At 42.7% G+C, this 21,381-nt stretch overlaps 1 protein-coding gene across 4 annotated transcripts in view; it reads left to right on the top strand.

Moving 5' to 3' along the window:
- The window catches only part of LOC119018238 (nucleosome-remodeling factor subunit BPTF-like), a 41,189-nt gene that overhangs the window by 8,564 nt on the left and 11,244 nt on the right, over positions 1-21,381 (top strand). For 2 of the 4 annotated variants that reach the window (XM_037095757.1, XM_037095768.1), the window contains exons 5-29: positions 279-509; positions 1,214-1,423; positions 2,906-3,091; positions 3,284-3,459; positions 3,829-4,008; positions 4,170-4,351; positions 4,557-4,688; positions 5,403-5,532; positions 6,005-6,140; positions 6,498-6,803; positions 7,003-9,091; positions 11,229-11,353; positions 11,785-11,913; positions 12,225-12,375; positions 12,689-12,728; positions 13,061-13,286; positions 13,551-13,700; positions 17,257-17,387; positions 17,724-17,838; positions 18,302-18,507; positions 18,683-18,923; positions 19,138-19,421; positions 19,745-19,858; positions 20,016-20,177; positions 20,655-20,737. In XM_037095757.1, the coding sequence (XP_036951652.1) occupies positions 279-509; positions 1,214-1,423; positions 2,906-3,091; positions 3,284-3,459; positions 3,829-4,008; positions 4,170-4,351; positions 4,557-4,688; positions 5,403-5,532; positions 6,005-6,140; positions 6,498-6,803; positions 7,003-9,091; positions 11,229-11,353; positions 11,785-11,913; positions 12,225-12,375; positions 12,689-12,728; positions 13,061-13,286; positions 13,551-13,700; positions 17,257-17,387; positions 17,724-17,838; positions 18,302-18,507; positions 18,683-18,923; positions 19,138-19,421; positions 19,745-19,858; positions 20,016-20,177; positions 20,655-20,737 (6,115 nt within the window). The remainder of the gene's footprint in view (positions 1-278; positions 510-1,213; positions 1,424-2,905; positions 3,092-3,283; positions 3,460-3,828; positions 4,009-4,169; positions 4,352-4,556; positions 4,689-5,402; positions 5,533-6,004; positions 6,141-6,497; positions 6,804-7,002; positions 9,092-11,228; positions 11,354-11,784; positions 11,914-12,224; positions 12,376-12,688; positions 12,729-13,060; positions 13,287-13,550; positions 13,701-17,256; positions 17,388-17,723; positions 17,839-18,301; positions 18,508-18,682; positions 18,924-19,137; positions 19,422-19,744; positions 19,859-20,015; positions 20,178-20,654; positions 20,738-21,381) is intronic. The other 2 variants (XM_037095762.1, XM_037095777.1) reach the window with 2 other exon arrangements.

Raw genomic sequence — 21,381 nt, 5'->3', positions numbered from 1 at the left:
TAAACAATCTGGCATCATTTGTGAGGTCTAAGCAAGGAGGTCTTGTGATTTATTCACCCCCGTTAAATAACACCTTTCCATTAAGCTTTTTAAGTGTGTTATCAGTATCTTCTGAATCGATCTCCTCTCAGACACACAATACTTGGACAGACAGATTATTTTAAAGGAGATATTTGTCTGTTTTCCCATGTTTTGTGTTTCTGATCATGATTAATTGGCTCAGCTTCTTATTTCTTTTGTCTCACAACTTTTGTCCTTTATCTTCCTTTGTCATCCAGAGGAGATCCTGGAGCGGTTGCGGGCTAAGAAGGAAGAGGAACTGGAGGAGGTGAAAAGACGCGCAGCCGCGGAGGCCCAGAAAGCTCGGCTGGAACAGGAGAAGAAGGAGCAGGAGGTGGAGAAGGAAGCAGAGGAGGCCAAGTTGAAGGATGATGGGCAGCTTAAAAAGGAGGATGAGGGGACAAAAGAAGAAGTCACAGAAGAAAAAAAGGATGATGTCAAAACTGGAGGTGATTATGATGTTGTATTTTAAGCATTAAGAAAGCACAGCAAAATCTGTATCCCAAAGTAGAAATAATGGTAGCATAAAAGCATTGTAAAGTCTGACCTGAAAAACAGTTTCTCTCAGTCTCAGTGCCTCCTCTCTATTCTGTTCTGGAGCCTGGAAAAAGGACATCATCACAATGGTGTAATTAGTTATTGATTTAAGAATCAATTCCACTGTTGTTTGGCTCTTAGACCAATTAGAAATGCTGTGCTCTTTTTTAAGACTCAGGTTTGGCACTCACAAAGCATGTATGTTAATTAATGTTGGTGTCTTGCTGGATATATTATACAGTGCAACAAAAAGGCCCGTATACACAGTAATAAGACATTTATTGCATGGGCAGGAGAACAAAATGCTAATGTCTTTGGTAAGTGGCATGTAATTACCCTTGAGAGCATAATGAATATACATGTCTAAATGTGGTCTCATACAAGCCTGATTGTAATTATCTTATCTATAAAACTTAAAACTGATGATACATTTTTAAAGGTGATATGTAGTTTTGCCAATAATGCCTACATTTTTCATTTTTCAATTAATTATGATTTTATGATCGGACGTTATTTGTCAGCCCGTCACTGCCTCGCTCCATCGTCTTTTATCCTTATTTTTGCATTACAAACTAAAAAAATGCATACTTACAACACTGATGCTGTTCATCTGTAGTTGTTGAAGCTCCACCCACTGATGGAGAAGGCAGTAGTGGCTGTAGCATCTCAGACGGACCTATACTTCCAGCAACCTCTGCTCCAACGCAAACCCTCCCTGCCGCTGTGAGCTATAGCCCGGCCACTGAGGCCCCAAGGCCTCCGGCCTCCACCGTACAGGCTGTGATAGAGGGATGTTCCCATATGGAGGTCTCTGGCAACACCAAAGGTATACAAGGACATCTGAGGGAGAAGTTGACCTCATTAAGCGCCTTTAGGGGATTTGCTTTACGGCCACAGTAAGAGCTGGGTAACGCCGCTTATTTAGCAAGTCAATTTAATTCCGCTTCACAAGGTCCCGATTTGATCCGGTATCAATTCAGTTCAGGTTTATATCAGTTAACCAATTTCACTTGGATATGAGAGAGATTCTGAGAAAAAAGAATGCTGCACCATGAAGTTCCTGGGCTGTGTGTGCTGGTGTGAAACTCTGCCGCAGACAGACCGCAATGGACAGAAGCAGCACACCCATAAACGACACAGGCTTGTTTTTGTGTTGTTTATTGGTGTTTTTTTTCCTTTGTTTTAATTACAACATATTTGTTACAAACATATATCTGTGGCTGGTATCTTTTAGATATTTACTTGCTAAACTGAAAATTTAGTCACATTTGGTGCTTTGGGGGGGGGGGTTTAACCCTTACAAACCCTTAAACCCTTACAAAAAAAATGCATATATTGAAAGGGGGGTGTCTTGATTGTATGAAGTGATATCGGATCATTCGAACTGACATCAATTTGATTTTGTTTTTTAAACCCAGCCCTAGCTGCAGCCTGCACCTTAACAAGACTGTATGATGAATCTCACACCACTAACATCACCAGTGGCTTGGTTGCTGGGCTGTATATAGCCAGTGCCTTATAGTTTCACATGACCATTTCCCAGCTGACTTCTTTGCATGTGGCTCTCACTCCATCTGCAGGCTTTTGTGTTCATTATTCCAATTTTCATTTCTTCAACCAAAGAACACTTCCACCTGTTGCATCAATTGATTTGCAATCAGACAGCCTTGTCACTGCAATCAGCATGATTGCAACTGAGCCTCAGTCAACTGGGGACTGTGTTCACTTTGTCTGGTGCAAGAATTGTTACCAAATGTTGGTGCTTCTGCTGCTTGCTTGTAATTGAAACTTCTAATTTGACAGCTACCTGTTAAGACACCACCTTTGTTGAAAATTGTTTAGTGATGATCTGCACATATTTATCCTTGATAATCAAAGAGCTTCACTGTTTATCATTGTGATCAGTGTGATCGTGTGTGCACTGCCTTGTTGGAAGCTTGCTTTGCCTGGAATTGGCACCCACCGCATTCAAATGACAGTTATCTAGTTATTTAGAGCATGCATTACACATGACTTATCAGTAGAGGGAGCCACAGGCTTAACTATGTCAGAACTATCACAAGAAAGTTTCTTCCTTCATGATGACTGGCCTTGTACATGTGCTCATATTGATTGGTCATTGTTGCCAGCTTTGATGCTACAATTTTTCTTGTTTTTTTTTACCCCCCATTCATTAATTCTAGTCCTCACAAACACCTCAACGAACCATAAAAGATGTCTCAGATAATGGCTGATGACAGCAAAAAGCAACGCAACTGAGACATATTTGTTTACTGAAAAGTTCAATACTTTCCTGTCTGTGTTGCAGAAACCCCATCATCAGATTCTGTCTCCGTCAGTGGAGATGGTATCCCCAGCCTGAGCCAGCCCTCCCAGACCAATGAGGAGAACAGTAACAGCAGCACGGGAGCCGTGGTCCCTCCCAGAGCTCCTGAACCTCCGGACCTGCTTGACAAGTCCTCCCAGTCATCCCTGGCGAGCTTTGACGATGCAGGTCTGACAAAACAATAGTAATAGTTTTATTTATGTGAGAAAAGCAGTACGTGCATATTACCACTATTATTTGTGTAACCACTGTCAAGAGGGTGTCACTGTTAATGATCATTGCACACGTTCAGATTGAGTTTACAACTGTGTATGACTTGATTTCTTCTGTCTTTGACTCAACCCGGTGCCGGGCTTCCAGGAGACACGAAAGATTCAGCTAACGGTGACACATCAGGTCTCAGTAGTAAGAAGTCTTCAGCGACTCGCATGGTGACCCGACTGAGGAACCCAGAAAGCAAGCTTAGCCAGCTGAAGAACCAGCAAGTGGCTGCTGCTGTCCATGAAGCCAACAAGGGCTTCAAAGAGGGCAAGGAGGTGAGAGGAAAAGTGGTGGATCATGTCTACATTCAGTTTAGAAACTTGGAAAACCTTTTAGTTCCTTAAAAAGTTGTTTGTCAGATTAAAAGTTCAAGGTACTTGAGGTGGAAATGCAGCTTTGGAGATTTAAAGGACAAACATGAGGGCACTCAGCGTTACTATGTGCTAGCTTGTCGGCCAGTAACCCATAATTAAGTATCAGGACTTTAAAGGCGATGAGCACCTGAGCTCATTTCAAGACTGCAGTGTTAGTGTCTGTAATGAGGATGCGTATTTTACTCAGGGCAGCTGATTATTTATCATGTTATAGATTGGACTTTGAACTTTGTTGTCATAAGACTGTCTTTTTTTACCCTACCTTTCCAGGTACTAGTAGTGAATGCACAAGGTGACGTCACCCGTGTCAGCACACGCAACAGCAAGGACGTGGTGATGAAGGGGACACTCTGCCAATACTTTAGGCTTGGCCAGGAGGGGAAGTACCGTGTCTATCATAACCAGTACAGTTCCAACACTGTGGCTCTCAACAAGCATCAGCACAGAGAGGCAAGGAGCATGACAGCTTGTGTTTGCCATTTGAATATTCATAAATCCTCTATTGTGTTTGCAAGTGGATCTCCCATCATTATAGATACACAAAAGTCTGAGATGATAAGGAGCTGACAATGAAAAATGACTATAACTGGCGTATTTTGTGTTTTCACCAGGACCACGACAAGAGGCGACATCTCTCCCACAAGTTCTGCATGACACCAGCAGGAGAGTTTAAGTGGAACGGGTCTATTCATGGCTCGAAGGTGCTGACCATCTCCACACTGAGACTCACCATCATCCAGCTGGAGAACAATGTCCCTGCACCGTTCATGCACCCTAACTGGGCCTCACACAGGTACACCTTAGAGTCAGTGAGACATGTGGTATGGGAATGATGTATTACAATTGAGTCACCTTGTGTGAAAAGAAAGAATGCTCAGACTTGAAGCTTTTTACCGAAAGTTAAAGCATCACTACCAGACTGTAAATTAAAACTACATGTAGCCTAGAAGTCCAGAGTGAAGCGAGTCATTTAGGAGTGTTTCATGTTTCTTTGCTAGGACCAACTGGATCAAAGCAGTTCAGATGTGCAGTAAGGCCAGAGAGTTTGCGCTGGCTCTGGCCATCCTGGAGTGTGCCATCAAACCGGTGGCTCTGCTGCCTGTCTGGAAGGACTCACTGGGCCACACCAGGTATGCATGATATGATTTCTTAAACATACATAAACAAAATAACAGCAAAAATAACAGTTCCCTCTGAAAATTCAGTTTAACTGCAAAACATTGAAATACACAAAAGTTAAAAACTCGATCAAGCATGTACACAGGGATGTGTGGTCAGTTTAGCAGGCAGAGGCGATCATAAGCAGATCAGATCAAAGGGCCCACCCTCCCTGTGAGGCATAATATTTAGACTGCAGCATTACCAGCACCACCCACCTCTGCCTGTACTACTGCCTCAACACCACAACGCCGCTTTAAAGACGTGATTGTTTAAGATTCTGCACAGATAGACTCTGTGTGTGTGTGTGTGTGTGTGTGTGTGTGTGTGTGTGTGTGTGTGTGTGTGTGTGTGTGTGTGTGTGTGTGTGTGTGTGTGTGTGTGTGTGCGTGTGTGTGTGTGTGTGTGTGTGTGTGTGTGTGTGTGTGTAAGAGAGGAAATTTAATGGAAATGTTCCAAGAGCAGCTATCATCTTCTCATCCCGAATCAGACTTTTATCATAATTTTACATCACGCAACAAATGTTCCAACTGTTCATTTAAACCTAACTAGAAGAAAAACTTAAGTTATTCAGAATTGCTGAGTAAACCATTCATTGTTTTCTCTGTGCAGCCAAAACCCCAATTACACGATCTATGAGCAGCAGACTGTACTGTATCACAGTTAAAAAAGAAAAATGTTTTCAGGTTAAACCGCATGACGTCCATGGAGCGTGAAGAGAAAGAGAAAGTAAAGAAGAGGGAGAAGAAGCTGGAGGATGAGGAGACGATGCAGCAGGCCACGTGGGTCAAGTACACCTTTCCAATTAAACACCAGGTAGGTCCCTCCAATTGATCATTTCAAACCTGACACAATGTCAGTATAATATGCCTTAATTTAGACAATTCTTGCCATGAATGCATACATATTAATCATATCAGATTGAGGCTGGACCACCGTCACATCGGTCACAAGCAATGTAGGTTACACACGGGTGGTAATGGTATTTCAATGTAGTCTACTGACTGGAAAACTGATTCATTGCTGTGGGAAACACTGGTGTGTGTGTTGTGCGTATGTGCGTGAGTGACCATCAAAGCCTCTTTGATGCAGCAAGTTGAGCTCTGCTGTGAGTCATTTCCCTCAGCAATTAGTGATCAGTGTGTGAAAAACCTTGAAACTTCTAATCTCTATTTATACCTGCGCCCTTTTTCCTGTCTGTTCATTTTTCTCCATTTAAACCTTTCACGTCTTGATGTTTCTTTATCATTCTTTACCTCATTCCTACATTTTCTTGTCTAATGTAAAGGTGTGGAAGCAGAAAGGAGAGGAGTATCGTGTTACAGGCTACGGGGGCTGGAGTTGGATCAGTAAGACGTATGTGCAGCGGTTTGTCCCCCGGCTTCCAGGCAACACCAACGCCAACTACCGCAAAGAACTGGAAGGTCTGGAATGAGAGACTTTGGGTCCTAAAATGTGGTTTTAGTTATTTGGAATTTGGTTTTCTCTAATATAAAGTCTTTTGACTCTGAGAGTGAATTAGTTCAGTTTGTCATTGTGTGTTGTAGGTTGGTCATCCCTTTGATTCATCTGTGGATGTCATTTAGTAATGTGCAAGAAACTAAAGAGCTGTTACAACTTAACTGAAATTCACCCAAACTTTTCAACATTTTTTTTGTTGGGGTTTTTTTGGGGTTGTTTTTTGGAATGAGTGAGTTGATAAATGATTTATGGCAATCATAAGTAGCTTCAGGTGATTGTTCTCAACCTAATCTGAAAAATATACATTTTGTGTCCCAAAGATGCTAAACTTGGAAAGAAATGTACCCTGCTGGACTTGAGTCGGCGGCCTAGTATAGCTGAACCAGAAGCTCAGGGAGGCGCTGCCATAAGCAGTGAAGCAAAAGATCAAGACTCTTCCAGTCTCTCCAAGCCTGAAACGACCCGTCTGATGTCTGTTGAAGATTTGGACTCAAATGAGAAGATGGAAGAGGAAACAAAAGAAGGAGCTGATAAAAAAGAGAAGTCCAAGGATTTGTCATCCGATGATGCATCACCCGTAAAGATGGAGGTGGATCCCACAGATGCGCGATCAGATGAAGAGCAAAGTATGACAGAGTTTGACTTAGGATCTTAAAGCATTGTAGTCAACTGCATGTAAAGCACAAGTTATGCTTCATTTTAAACTTGTTATAAGTCATATTTATGTTAATATTTGCACGCTTTTTCAACTTTGACAGAAAGGACAATGTGATGAAGTGTCTTGTTTTACTGTCAGTGCAGACTCTGAATTTATTTTTTCTCCAGTGTCCAGTGTTCAAGAGGCAAAGGCTTCTGTCAAGGAAGAGCCTCCAGAGGGCCCTACACGACCCTTCAACTACGATGTAGTGGATGTCAGCAAGGGCTTCCTTACTCGCATTGCCTACAAGAAGAAGGTCAAGTCCTCCAAGTTGGACAGCCTGCTGGACAGACGACAGAAGCAGCACGTTATTGAAGAGAGGCAGAGGCAGCGAGTATCTGCCTCCAACACTCAGATTCCTGCACCAGTTTCATCCATGTCAACTACGGCACTGAGCACTCCAGTCCGGCCACGGTCACCGCTCAAGCCCCACACTCTCACTCGCACGCAGCTCGCACTGGGCGAAGCATTGAAAGTGGAGGACAAATCCTCCACAACACAAACTCCAGGGCCAGGAGAAGGTAGAGGGCAAGAGGATGAAGGGGGGAGTCAGGCTGAACTCTCTAAAACTATGGCTGAAATTGTTGCTCCCCCTCTTCCTTCTCCTGCTCCTGACTCAAAACACAAAGACAGTTGCAGTACAGGTACTGGTGACGATTCAGGAGCACCACAAAACCAAATCACCTCCTTGCCCCAGGAACTGGGGGCAGATTTAGTGGGAAGGACTATGGGGCCAAAAGAGTCTAATTCAGACAGTTCAGGGCAAGAGGGTGTCAAACTGCCTGACATGCAAGAAACAGCAGAAGGGGGGATCCATAGCTCTTTAGACCAGCAAACAGTCAGTGTACCATCAGATGTTACCAAGGCTGCAAATGTTGAAAAAACTCCGTTGGAGGTATCAAACTTGAAATCGGACTCTTTAAGGACAAGTGTTCTTGACCAAAAAAGTAGTCAAAACACATCTCCTTCTAAACTCACTCAGCAAAACCCAGAATTGTTAAGCTCGTCGCATTTGGGTACAGAGGAAAATGGCATGGGGCCTGTGGAGAACCAAGAAAATATGCAAGCTAGAACTGAAGCCGATCGCACTCCCGAGCCTGTTTCTCCTCTCCCTCAGGTAAATGGTAATGATGGCTCGGGGAGTGAAAGTATATTGAGTAACTCTGTAATTAGCTCAAATAACGGAGTACTTGCCAACAGTCCACAGCCCAGAGTGAACAGCATTGATAAAGTTGAGGAACAAGGGCCGGTGGTCTCATTAAAGGACAGCATGCAGCAAAAGCCTTTAGTGAACGGAGATTTAGCTCCTGTGAATGATAGTACAGTGGTCGGGGCCAAGGAAACAAGCCTCGCTTCCAAGGTAGAGAGCAAAACGACGATATCAGAGCAGGACTACAAACCTCCACTGAAGATATCGAGGCTGGAGAACAACATAGATGCACTTGGACCCAATACTCAAAGCACTCTGCAGCACAACAGCACATCACCATCTCCGTCCGCGGAGACCAAAGCCAGTCCTGTTATCAAGGTCATCCGAATGGCACCATCTCCTATCCCTTCAGCTGAGGAGTCCAGTCTGAGTGACGACTTTGCAGAGGAGAGTAGTCACAGTGGGACAACAGAACCATTCAAGACCGTCATCACCCAGATAACCACCACCTCTACAACTTCCACGACAGTAGTCTCCACAGAGATGAGGATGGCACCAACGAAGGCATCTAGAGATCCCATGGTGTCGGCAACAGAAAGCAGTGCCGTGTCCACACTTACTACTATGACCAAAACAACTGTGACCAAAATCTGTTCCCCAGGGGATGACGGCCAGTCAGAGGACAGTCAGAGTGAAACAGTGACACAGGAGCAAAAGACGGCACTCTTGGCTTCTATCAGTAAGTCAACGACGGATGCCAGAGGTGAAACCTCAATGTCATCTCTTACTGTGAGCCAAGAGGACTTTTCATCAACAAAGGGCCGCGTCCGCCTCCTCAAGTTCTCCCGCACCAAGAAGACACGCTCAGACACTGCCCTTCCTTCTTACCGCAAGTTCATCACCAAAAGCAACCGCAAGAGTATTTTCGTACTGCCACACGATGACTTGAAGGTGCTGGGGAGGCGAGGCGGATTCCGTGAGGTGCCCATATTTAGCTATAACGCCAAGCCATCGTCGGACATCTGGCCATATCCATCCCCCAGGCCCACGTTTGGCATCACTTGGAGGTAAGCAGCGCTCTCTTTTTTTATTTTCTTACACAATCAAGCTTTCTCAGTTGTTTTTTAAATTTTTTTTATTGAGGTTTTAACTCTTAAAACTGTCCCCCTCCTTCTCACTGTACAAATAGTTATGATTCGTATTTCCTGACAGAGTGGCTGGCAAAGTAAGATTTAATTGATCTCCATAGTGAAACTCATCCTTTGCATTTTAACCAACTGGGCTGTTTCCAACATTCTGTGAAAGTCTGGGAGGGGATTTCTTTTGAATGCCTGTTTCTTGTTCAAGAGTAATGGAGCAACTACAGGAAATGCAGGCTTAGGGCCAAGATTTGAAGTCGGGACCTGAGATGATGGTCGTCACACTGAGTCACTTTGGATCTTTTAAATTAAACACATTAAACTTCATTCCAAATGAAGATTGAAATTACAATAATCAAAGCCACGGACTAACATGATTTGTACCTACTGACTCCCCAAAAATATTAATGTTATATTCATTTAATTTAAAACACTGCAATGACATCACTCCAAATTAATGATAGCCTGCTTTTTAATGCGAGCAAAGTCCAGCATACTGTCTAACTTAAAAAAAAAAATTCAGCACTATCAAATGATGAAATGCATACATAAATGTATTTTTGCAAGTGACAGTGTATGGGAATTTGCTTGCAACTTTTTATCTACTCGTTCCTCTCCTATGCATCTGGTTCACAAAATAGATAGATTGTTTTTCTGTTTTGGGTTTGCTTTTAAATAAAGATTTAAGGCTGGGATAGAATTCTCATTGTATGTTTTCAGGGTCACAGTTCAGCATATTTAAAGTAAAACACCAATGTTACATATCTTACTGGAGCCATATTCTCTGTCACTTGAGTGAACAAAGGCTGGAACAGTTCTGACTTATCATTCATCCTGAAGAGGATGTCCGTGGCTAAACGAAGCATGTGTAGCTTTGTTGTCATATGTAATTATACAAAGTTGTCTTTTTTTCCATTTATGGTGTTTTATTTTTGTTTTATGACAGCAGTAGGGACAAGGCTGATTTCCCTTCAGCATCCACCTTCAAATCCAGTCCCGGTTTTGAAGTACCTGTCCTGTTGATTAGTTGTTCATTATGTCCTGTCCCTCCTTGTCTGCTGTCAATGGCTTTGACCCTTAGTGATGTTGTGGCTCCACGCCCGGTGTCACACAGGGACCTCTGGTTATTTTGACCGGACCTTGGAGTTCCGAAGCAGCCATGAATCATCCGGCGGTCGGAGAAGTGTCAGGACGTTCACTTTGTGCAGTGACCCAGCCCTACAGCCCAGGGATATTTTCCCGCCTGTGGTTACACATGGGAAAGAGAATTTCTACCAAACACACACAAACAGTCTTGTGATGATCATGTTTTGGTAGATATTCAAGATATTTTAAATGTCCCCGTCCTCATTGCCAAGTTCATTGTCGGAACAGCTGTCCCAGCCATAATGAAGCACGGAGGGGCTATTACTTTGGATATAAAACTTAAGGAAATTATTCATTGATGGATGACATCCTGTCATCTAATTCTGCGCTCAGAACAGTCTGTTACACCCAAATTTTTTTATTGCATTAAAAAAGGCTGAATGAAATATGCACAGGCTTCTACTTTGAACTTTTGTGAGTTGAAACTGTTGTTTATATGCTTTTGTAGTCAAAGATAAAATCTGTTCCTAAACCAAATTAGTGTATTAAAATGACTTATTTAAGATGGCAGCCAGTTCATCTGTTTGTTTCATGGAAATGGTCATGAGAGGACAAGAACTTCACCAAAAACCTCAGTCTGTTTTCACTGTTCCTGTTCTGCGGTCCCTCTGCAATGTATATTCTGTAGTACCAAGCGAGTCACTGTGGGTCAGTTGGCCTGCACAAATGAATTGCTTGACACCAGGAGAGCGTGCAATAGTTGTAGAACAAGTTTTCTTTCAATCAGTTATGTTTTTGTACTCCAGTTTTAGATTGAAGTTTTCAGCAAAATTTGCACATTTTCCAGGAGTTTGTTTCAATGTAGCTGTATTTTGTTATGTGTATGTGCAGCGTTGTAAATAACACAATACTTGGACACATTCAACTTTATATGAGAACATATGTATTATAACACTTGAACATCTGGGTTGTGTTCTAGGTATCGCCTGCAGACTGTAAAGTCTCTGGCTGGTGTGAGTCTGATGCTGAGGCTCCTTTGGGCCAGTCTCAGATGGGACGACATGGCTGTCAAACCATCGGCTGCTGTTGGCACCACCCGTACAGGTAGACTCCGTACCCTCCCAAACCATACAGCCTCCGTCAGATGCGCTTCACCCCGGTCGAATGGGGAAGAACTACTCAGATTTGAGATTGGGTTTTGAGATATAGAGGATTTATTTTTGGAATGTTACTGAATTCTTATTTGAATCTTTTGATAAATGTATACTCATACTCCTACCTGTATTGTAGATACAAAGGCACTAGCATTTTTCTTGTTCATTAACTCAATAGTATCTTCCTTTATTTACTTGGACTACTCTTGTTACCTCTGTGCTGGCCCAGAGGAACACAAACATGGCTGCTGAAAAAGACGCAACCTTTTCCCTCTCATTTGGGTGTCACTGTTTTTATGTTGGAGCGCATTTCCTCCATTTTTTCGGGCTCTCGTCCTCATCACCATACCAACCCAGCCCTATCCCCACTCATTGCTACAGAGACATCAGATACTGAAATCACCACCACTGAGATCATCAAGCGCAGAGACGTGGGACCTTATGGAATTCGCTCAGAGTACTGCATCCGCAAAATCATCTGCCCCCTTGGAGTGCCTGAGACTCCAAAAGGTTAGACCCATTTTTTATTTTCAACACTGAAGTCAGAACAAGTTCTAGTGCCTGAAACAAAGAACATGGAAGCTTACAAAACCACCATCTCATAGTTGAGAAAAAAAGGGGAACTCATCTGTTTGTCTCTATTCATCACTTATAGTGTATTGCTCTTTTCTTCTATTGCATCAAGAAATAAGACACGATAACACTCATCTGTTGTTGATAACAGAAACCACGCACACAGTGTTTAATGCTGTCTTTGTCTACCAGCAAAACACTCAAACAGCCCCTTTGTCTTTAATTTATTAATTTGTCCACCATTCCAGAAACCCACACCCCTCAGAGGAAGGGGCTGCGCTCCAGTGCCTTGCGCCCCAAGAAACACGAGCCTGCCAAGCAGACAGGCCCGGTGGTGATCGAGACCTGGGTGGCTGAGGAGGAGCTGGACCTCTGGGAGATCAGAGCCTTCTCAGAAAGGTCAGAGGGTCCGGCAGGTCATGCCTACACTTGCTATGTATTGTCAGCTGGGCAGTCTGTCAGAATGATTTATTGTGTTAAATAGCGTCTGATAGATTTTACTATATCAGTAGGTAAATATTCTTCTGCCTCTGCTCGAGGTAACTTGCCTTGTCCTGCCAAACTAAAAAGATTAAAGAGATGGATACCAAAACAGAGTGATCAGATGGAGGATGATTAGAGGATCTGCAGCATGGACAATATCAGAAAAATAGTGTGTTTTATGGAGATGAAAGCATGTGAACAGTTTGATAGGTTCTTTTTTCTTTCACAGGGTGGAGAAAGAGAAAGCTCAGGCTGCAGAACAGGCCAAGGTGAGTCTAGTTAAGTTCAGTCTCCTCAAACCTCTTATTTTTAAAGCAATTATAAAACTGATTCACTCTAATTTTACATCTTCCTTTTTTGGAATAGATGACAATGTTTAATATGATGGGGTTCACTCTCAATTCTTTTTATATGATTAACAATTGAACCAAGACAACAGACAATGTATTCATTTCTACTGAGTGTATCATTTAGCCTGGCAGCACACCCCTGTGCTGTGGTGTATACCACTGTGATTTCTACACACTTGATCTAATATTTTGGGTCTTTCTTTGAATCCTCCATTGGTTTTTGTGTCTGACTGACTTGTTCACCATCTCAGAAACGTCTGGAACAGAAACCAGGCGGAGTCACAGTGACTCCAACAGGGACTCCAGCAACACCTGCCACCACACCCAAAGTCATCGTCGGTTCACTGTCCGGCCAGGGCACCCCAAGCACCAAGGTGGTGCTGTCCACCAAGATGGGCACCCCCGTCACATTCCAGCAGAACAAGAACTTCCAGCAGTCGTTCGCCACCTGGGTCAAACAGGGTCAGAGCACACAAGGTACGTTGCAGATGTGTGTAACTAACAGTTTGTTGTACTTAAGTCTTGAGGGGCAGTGGGCAAGTATAGTGTACTCTTTGTTCTTGCTCATATTTACATATCAGTTCCTTACATGTTACATTAAGGTATGATGTACTGTAATGTGTTTCAAGACTGCTAATCACTGTGGTGGTTATTTATGTTTATTAAAAATAGTGATATTATAGGATTTAAAGTTGTAATAGTATTTGTTGTAATTGATTGATTGATTGTTTGCTTTATAAGGAGTGGGCACGGAGACCACCATGGCCACGTCTGGTGGGCACACTTTCCAGATTACGGGAACCTCAGTGGGTGGAAAGGTAGTGACCACCAAGCTGCCGCTGCCCGCCAACAGCAAGATCGTCACAGTCAACGTGCCAACTTCACAAGGAGGTACGGCAGGTTTTAATAAGTCACACCTTGGAGGCAGACCGGAGTGTGCAAGTTAGATTTATTCAGTGTAGACATTACTGCTTTCCATCCACCTCCATCTCAGGATGCATGTATGTTTGTGTTTTCATTGCACCACCTCACACCCCACAGCTGAGACATTTCAAATTTGTCAAAGAAGTCAAATTAGATCTGGCTCGTTAATTGGAAGCCATTGTAAGCAAGATAGTTTGCCAACCACGCACACAGTGCTCGAGAAAGGACCGAGTATGTCTTTACTCATTTATAATGTTGTTGATGGCCATGACCACAGGCCAAAATCTTTTGAAGTCTATAAATTAGACACAAATTAGACATTCCTCTGCCTTGATTGCCACTCTCAGTGAGCCAAGCACATAAGTCTTTCTAACTTAGACAAACTAAAGGGCTCAGGTGTTCGAGTGTTGGTCTCTATTAAACACATTGATCATACTACCTCTCTTATGAATAAATAAACCTTATTCTAACCTGGTTCCAGACACCTGAATCATCGCCCTCATCACTGATTTTTTTTCAGCGAATCACTGTTAGCTTTGTTCTGCGAGTTCAGTTTGATTTGCTTAATGAATTAAACTCTTAAAAATAGGACGCATTAAAATGAAATCTGCTGTCACAATTTTTTCATAATAGCAGTAGATCAAACGGCTAGTGTAATGTGAAATGATCTGCGAGTTGTGATGAACCCACAGTGAATCATCACAAACTCTGCAGTTGTGTCTTTTAGTGTCTTTTAGCTCATGTTTTGGTTTTCCACCCTGTCACTGCTTTGGTTGACTTCCACCGGTCTCATAATAGTGGTTATAATCGCAGCAGGCAGAACTTTTTTTTAATGAAAAACTTGGATAAACCCACACTGCAATACCTGCCTGGCATCAAACTGCAGAAAGACAGAGTTATCGGCTAGTTGATTAAGTTGGAGCACTCAGCAGCTCAAGAATCAGATATTTCTTTCATTAGGTTGTGGGGACTAAAATCGAATCGAAGAAGACAAATTGACTTAAGATAGATGCAATGATGTGGGGCACTGAGCAACAGAGGAAGAGGGAGGAGACTTGAATAAATGAACACATACAGTGTGTAATGTTAAGCTGAGTTTAATTTAGTCCAGCTGTAATAGTGCGCTTGTGCTCTCGGTAAGCTTTTTGTTCCATCTGCTTCTAGCTGACCAAATGTAAAAGGTGCTACTATTTCAGAAGCAGCCAGTTGCTCACTGTGTGTTTTGCTACTGTGGCAGCCTGGTCTGCACCAACCAAATTGCGGTGCCCACTACATGCCCAAACTCATGAGTCAGCAGCTTAGTTTGGTGCAGCACATCATGTCTGGCTGTGTCCTGTCGGCATGGTAATCTAATAGAAAGGTGTTATTTTGAATGGTAGACTTGTGTAGTCTGAGGTTTAAATCCACACTGTGGATTGAGGATTGTTCTATCTTAAGTTCGATGCTTTACAGCGTTTTTAAAAATGTCAATATTGACACCGCAGATGCAGCGATGGTTTGTACCGAGCACTGCCTAGCCTCTCTGTCATTCTGTCAAATTATTGGATGATGGATGTTGCTCAGCACTCAGCAGAGGTGGTCCATCGTGTTGACATGCTCCAATAAAACTGTTGAGAGCTCTAAGGTGGCTGATATAGGTCAGCTTAAACAGTCACAAAATCAATTACCTGACTGTCTACAGAAGATATTTTTATTGAATTAAAATGTGTTATTTCAAGTAAAAGATAGATAGATAGATAGATAGATAGATAGATAGATAGATAGATAGATAGATAGATAGATAGATAGATAGATAGATAGAGCTGCAGAGTAAAGGAATTACTAATCGATTTGACAATCAATGTCAAACACTTGCTGATTCAAGCTTGTTAAATACAAAGATTTACTGCTTTTCTTTGTCATTTATGATTTTAAAAAAATTAGGAGTTGTTGGGTTTTGGACTGTTGGTTTGACAAAAGAAACAAATTGAAGACTTCATTCTGGGCTATGGGAAATGTAATGTAATTAGACCTGTCATCACACATTTTGACATTTTACTAAGACTAAATGATTAATCAGTGAACTGTGAAATTAATTGGTAAATTAATCGTTAATTGAAAAATATTAGTTGCAGCCCTCATCCTGTTGTTAAAGGTGAAAACCCCTTTTTACAGCCTTGAAAATCATTCTGTTATCCTGTTTTGACAGTTCTGTCAAGCTAAAAATATTGATAAAAAAAACATGATGCAATGATAATGCCATTTAAAAAAGCATCTCAATGTGTGTAGTACTAATACATGTATCATTTTTATCACAAACCTGCTTAAATTAAGCATTGCAATTGCCATATAAAGAAAATAATATTATGCAAGGATACAAAGAAAGTGATTTTTCGTACCTTTGAAGTTATCATGAAGGAGAAACTGAGTTCAGGTGGAGTGTAACCATTTAATGGACATGTGTATTTATCCAGCATGACTGTTTGATTTGACTGTTTGGGCTCCCTGTTTGTTTTGGAAGGGCTCAAGGAAGTTAGGCAGGAAAACAAGTTTACCCTGAGGTCTGCTTCCCAGACAGGTAGCCCTCTATAGCAGGACTCCGTTTTTTCCTTTTTTTCTCTCCATCTTTTTGAATAAAAGTATACCTCTCCACTCACCAGAGTCCCAACTCCCCGACCTCTCCAAACAGCCAGTCCATAGAAAAGCGTGTTTGATGTGTGTGACCAGAGCAGCTACTCCCCTGGTCTTACGACTGGGTTTAACGTCTCCGTTTGAGGAGTCTTGATGTAAAGGTTTACCTGCTCGGTTGCGGTTGAAAAACCACAGCAAGAAGGCAGCGGAGGAAAAAGAGTGACCCTCATGGTTTCCATTTCTGCCACCGGCGTCACGTGAGCTCATTAGGGCAAAGAGCCTGTTGAACAAATATGAAACGCTCCCTTTGTCAGATTAAAGTTTAAAAAAGTGGAATCTGAATTCATGCATAATGTATGAGGGGGTTCAGGTATGTTGGGGGAAACCCAACTAAGCTCTCAGTGAGCCTTTGAAGATTTTGTTTACCTGCTCAACTAATATTTACCACAGCTGTGATCAAAAGGTTGGCCCTCTAGTAAGGAGAGAAGCCCACAATTAATGTATTGAGTTTTGTTGACGCAGGACTTCTTGTAACACAGAAACATGTAACCTCTGGTTCACATAAGTAATTGTATCAGGGACGTTTGTACATTTTGCTATTTTTGTTGATGGATGGTGTTTGATGTAGTAAAAGGCTTGGATGTGATAACTACATTTCATCTCTCTAGAATCTCTAAAAATGAAACAAGCAACCCAAAACATTTGAATCTTAAATGTCCAAGTCTTTAAACTTCAAACCTAAACTGTCTTGTCTTTGCAGCATTTCTCTCATTCACCCTTACCACGCCATATGTGTCATTGATTTGAATATATCTCCTTCTCTCATTTATCCACCAGTTTCTGATGATTATGTCTTGACTGATTTGACTCTGTTCTCATTTCTTCTCACGTTGGTATCTTTCTGTTTCTGCAGGTGTGGTTCAGCAGAAAGTATTGGGTATCATCCCATCCAGCACAGCAGGCGGTGCTCAGACCTTCACCACATTCCAGCCACGTGCAACCACGCTAAACATCAGGCCCAACACCCCAGGCTCCCAGCAACAGGTACATCTGCCCGCTGCCTGCTCTGAATTACCTGTAGAGGTGTTTTAACTATGTTGTCACAACTGAAGTCTGTATAGCTTTGCTTCTTGATTTGTTCTCATTGTTTGCAAAAAGCTCTTGCAATACCAATTCTGTTTTCTTTGCTGCTCTTTTCTGTGTATTATTTATTATTAAAATAGAATAAAACGTATTTTGTATATATGATACCATACTGTTTTGTTTTTTTCTCAGATCAGTTCCAGACAAGCTCCTCTTTTTGACCTTTATTTATTACCTCTCCTTTCCTTTTGTCAGATTGTGACAGTAAGTAATGTTTTCATGAAAATATCCTTCCAGGTTCTTGCAGCTGGTGGTCAGATCCGTCCAGGAATGACAGTGATCCGAACACCGATCCAGCAGACGGGTCCAATGGGAAAGACGATACTCCGAACTCCCCTTGTGGTTCAGCAAGGTAACAAATAGTAATTCATCAATAAAGAATGGCGGCACACTGTCAGCAAATTTTTTCCAGTCTTAACAGTATGTAACAGGCAAAATTTTAATTATTATTATGTTTTCAAGGTTAGGAATATACTTTAATTTGAATTTAATCCTTGAAAGTAGTTGATTTTCATACATAACCTGGTGTTTTATCTGCATAATCACACAAGTAGTTCCCAGTGCAAGTAGACATTAATCGATTCAATTTATTTCTAAACTTTATTTTTCATTGCATCTATAATAACAATTAAGATGTGATGACAGAGGCTTCAGGAGTGAACATTTTGTTTACGTGCTTGAAAAGTGTTTTGAATTTTACACTTAAACTGCTGTACGAAGTTCAGCAACAAGCTAAAATTGAACTGTTCCATCATGTCTGCTTGTGTCAAGTGTTGTTAAATTTGCCATCTTCTTTATACAAATTTCTCCTCCAGGTCAGGGTGGACAGCAAGTAGTGACGCAGATCATTCGTGGCCAGGCAGTTTCCACGGCAATATCTGGTGCCAGCCCTGTCGCCACGGTCACAGGCCAGGGTGCGGCCAGCCCCACCGCAGCAGGGCAAACACCACCTGGCACCCCACGGTCGCAGGGGCAAGGCCAGGTTAAACTGACCCTGGCGCAGCTCACCCAGCTCACACAGGTTAGTGAGAGAGGCAAACTTCAGTGTGTGACCACGTGTTCAGAGTTTGAGATGCACGCCGTCTGAACAGCAATGAAATGTCTTTGAAAAATGATTTGAAATGAAGGATACTTAATAGACAAAGTAATCAGCAGTAATCAGAAAGCCTCTCTCTATCTTCATTGTCACTATGTAGAAGCAGCAAGCGGCATCAGGTGTAGATCGGCAGGCTGGTGTCGGTGGTACCCAACAGGCTTTGACAGTTATGGTTCAAGGCCAGGGACAGACCACCGGTCAGCTACAGGTCATACCTCAAGGGGTCACCGTCATCCCAGGACCAGGCCAGCAGCTCATGCAGGCAGCGCTGCCCAATGGCCAGGTGCAACGCTTCCTCTTCACCCCCTTGGCCTCAGCTGCCACACCCACATCAAGCACAGGTATGCAGAGGATTTTTGGTCAGATTAGTTTCTGACACACTCTTGAAATAATTGTGATAGTTAAATGTGAATTTGTTGTGTAACTAAAGAGTGATTTGCCGTGAATATAAACTCCTCTGGAATAAAAAGCAATGTAAGGATAGTTGCTTGGTACCGTGGTTTAAAAGAAAACATCTGAGACCCTCTGGCCCTCTCTTTCTTTCGCTCTCTCCAGCCACCACAGTTCCTGGCCAGCCCAACTCCACTTCCACCAAAACCCCGGCCCAGCCCGCCCAGCAGGCTGCCGCCCCCGTCCAGGCAGGGGCAAGCCCCTTGGCCACCACCAGCTCCCCTTCGTCGGCCACCCCGCAGGGCCAGTTACCCCCTCAGACGCAGGCGCACATGCCCATCCAGTCACCCACCTCGCTGCAGGTGAAAACGCAGGGAGGAACTGCCCAGCTGCAGCTGCAACAGACGCCACAGCTCATCAGCGTTTCCGGGCTGCAGCAACAGGTACAGGTATGGTTAGCAAAGATCAGCACTGTAGTGTTAGCCATAACCACAGCTGTAGTTCAGATGACCTTTGGTAAATGATACAAGACTTTACTGTATTGTGCAAAGCAATTGCAAATATCAGTCTTAGAAAGCCTGATTTTAAAAAGCTGAATGTACATTTTTAAATGTTTAACCCTTGTCATTCAGCGAACTACTATTTTAGTTTTATTCAGCTGTTCTTACAGTAGCACCCAACTGAATTAATGTGGGTTCTAAATAGACGTTTTGTATAAAAGTTTTCTTTTCAACTTTGTTAAATTTGTGTATTTTCTGTGTTGTTGCTATAGGTGTTGGCCCAGCTGCAGGCGCAGCAGGGTGGAGGCTCTCTGCCACAGCACATCAAACTGCAGCTTCCTATCCAGATACAACAGACTGGGACCACCTCAGCTCAGGGAGGACAGGTAGGGCAGCAAGCCTCTTAAGCCAGATGCAGCCTTTGTCACCTTCATCGGACCTTGCTAAGGGGCTTGAAACGGCATCCGCTGCTTTACACTCTTAGACTCAAAGTCTTCTAGTATTCAAAATCTTACACCTCATCACACTTTATTGTCTGCACAGATTGGGAATGTGGTGACAATCCAGGCAGCTTCTGTCCAGGAGCAGCTGCAAAGGATCCAGCAGCTCAGAGAACAGCAACAGCAGAAGAAGAGACAAGCCGCAGAGGCCAAGAGGGAGCAGGCCCTCAACACAGCCAGCCAGAGCGACATCATTCAGAAACAGGTTCGTGTTCGTGTGTGTGAGTGTGAGTGAGTGAGTAAGTGAGTGTGTGTGCTCAGGCACCCAGCGTAGCCGGGTCATCCAGCTCTCTCCCTGCCATCAGCACATAAACAGTCACTGTCCTCCAAACCTCCACTGGGTTTATTTTTTCAGCTCGGGCCTTGTCTCTGTTTGTTACCACTGTGTATGGGTGTATTTTCACCTGTCTCTCTGCGTATTTGTCATGCTTCACTATACTGCCTGGTCATATTTGATAATAATCAATTTCTATAGATGTTTGTAGTACACATTAGACAACACTAAAGTCACAAGGGGTCATTGAATTAATTCCAGATGATAGTATATATTTGGTGCTTAAATTTGAAGATGTTACCAGGTTGTTTTGGCTTCCCTGTTGCCATCTCCTCTCAAACTGTAAATATTGTTGCTGTTGTTAATTGTGTGGTTTCTTTTGACATGTTTTGGCATCATGTGTTTCAGGTGGTGATGAAACAGAACGCTGTGATCGAGCACCTGAAGCAGAAGAAGACCATGACGCCTGCAGAGAGAGAAGAGAATCAGAGGTTTGGATCCAGAATTTGAAAATTCTTTGAATGGTTGCCATCTTATGTGTCTATGTTCTGATCATATGGATCCATAACGTGGTCACTTTACTCTCTACACACTCCTCTCTACATCTGGCTTTTGTCCAACACGTCGTTGGGAGGTACTACACAGCATGGGAACGTTTGGGTGTGTTACCACCAACAGCTGCATGTACTCATTGTGACCCCAACATACAAGAACACAAAGACAAACCCATTTATAAATGAGAGGAGTCTTACACTAAAATCACACAAGGCCCCTCAACCCAACACAGATTTATTGGGATCATCGTGGCATCATTTGAGAAACACAATGAGATAAAAAAAAAAAAAAAAAAAACTCCTGTTCTTTCATTGTAGCTTCTCTACAATACTGTGGGAAATGGCAAAGAAATTGAATAGCCTCACTTTCATTACTTACATCACACTCATTGCTTTTGAAATCAGATACTGATGTTTTGCTTTAATGTAGTGTCACATGTTACTTTTATCAAGAGCCAAAGGTTATTTATTGGACCTGGTATTCAACCCTGCAGACTATCTGAAGACCCAGAATGTTGAGATGTTGGTTCTTTAAAAATAAGCAGGGTTGTGACTATTCAAACTATTGAAACTACAATGAA

This window comes from Acanthopagrus latus, chromosome 1 (assembly GCF_904848185.1).
Source record: "Acanthopagrus latus isolate v.2019 chromosome 1, fAcaLat1.1, whole genome shotgun sequence".
Classification (NCBI taxonomy): Eukaryota; Metazoa; Chordata; class Actinopteri; order Spariformes; family Sparidae; genus Acanthopagrus; species Acanthopagrus latus.
This window is presented reverse-complemented; position numbering and strand designations above follow the sequence as displayed.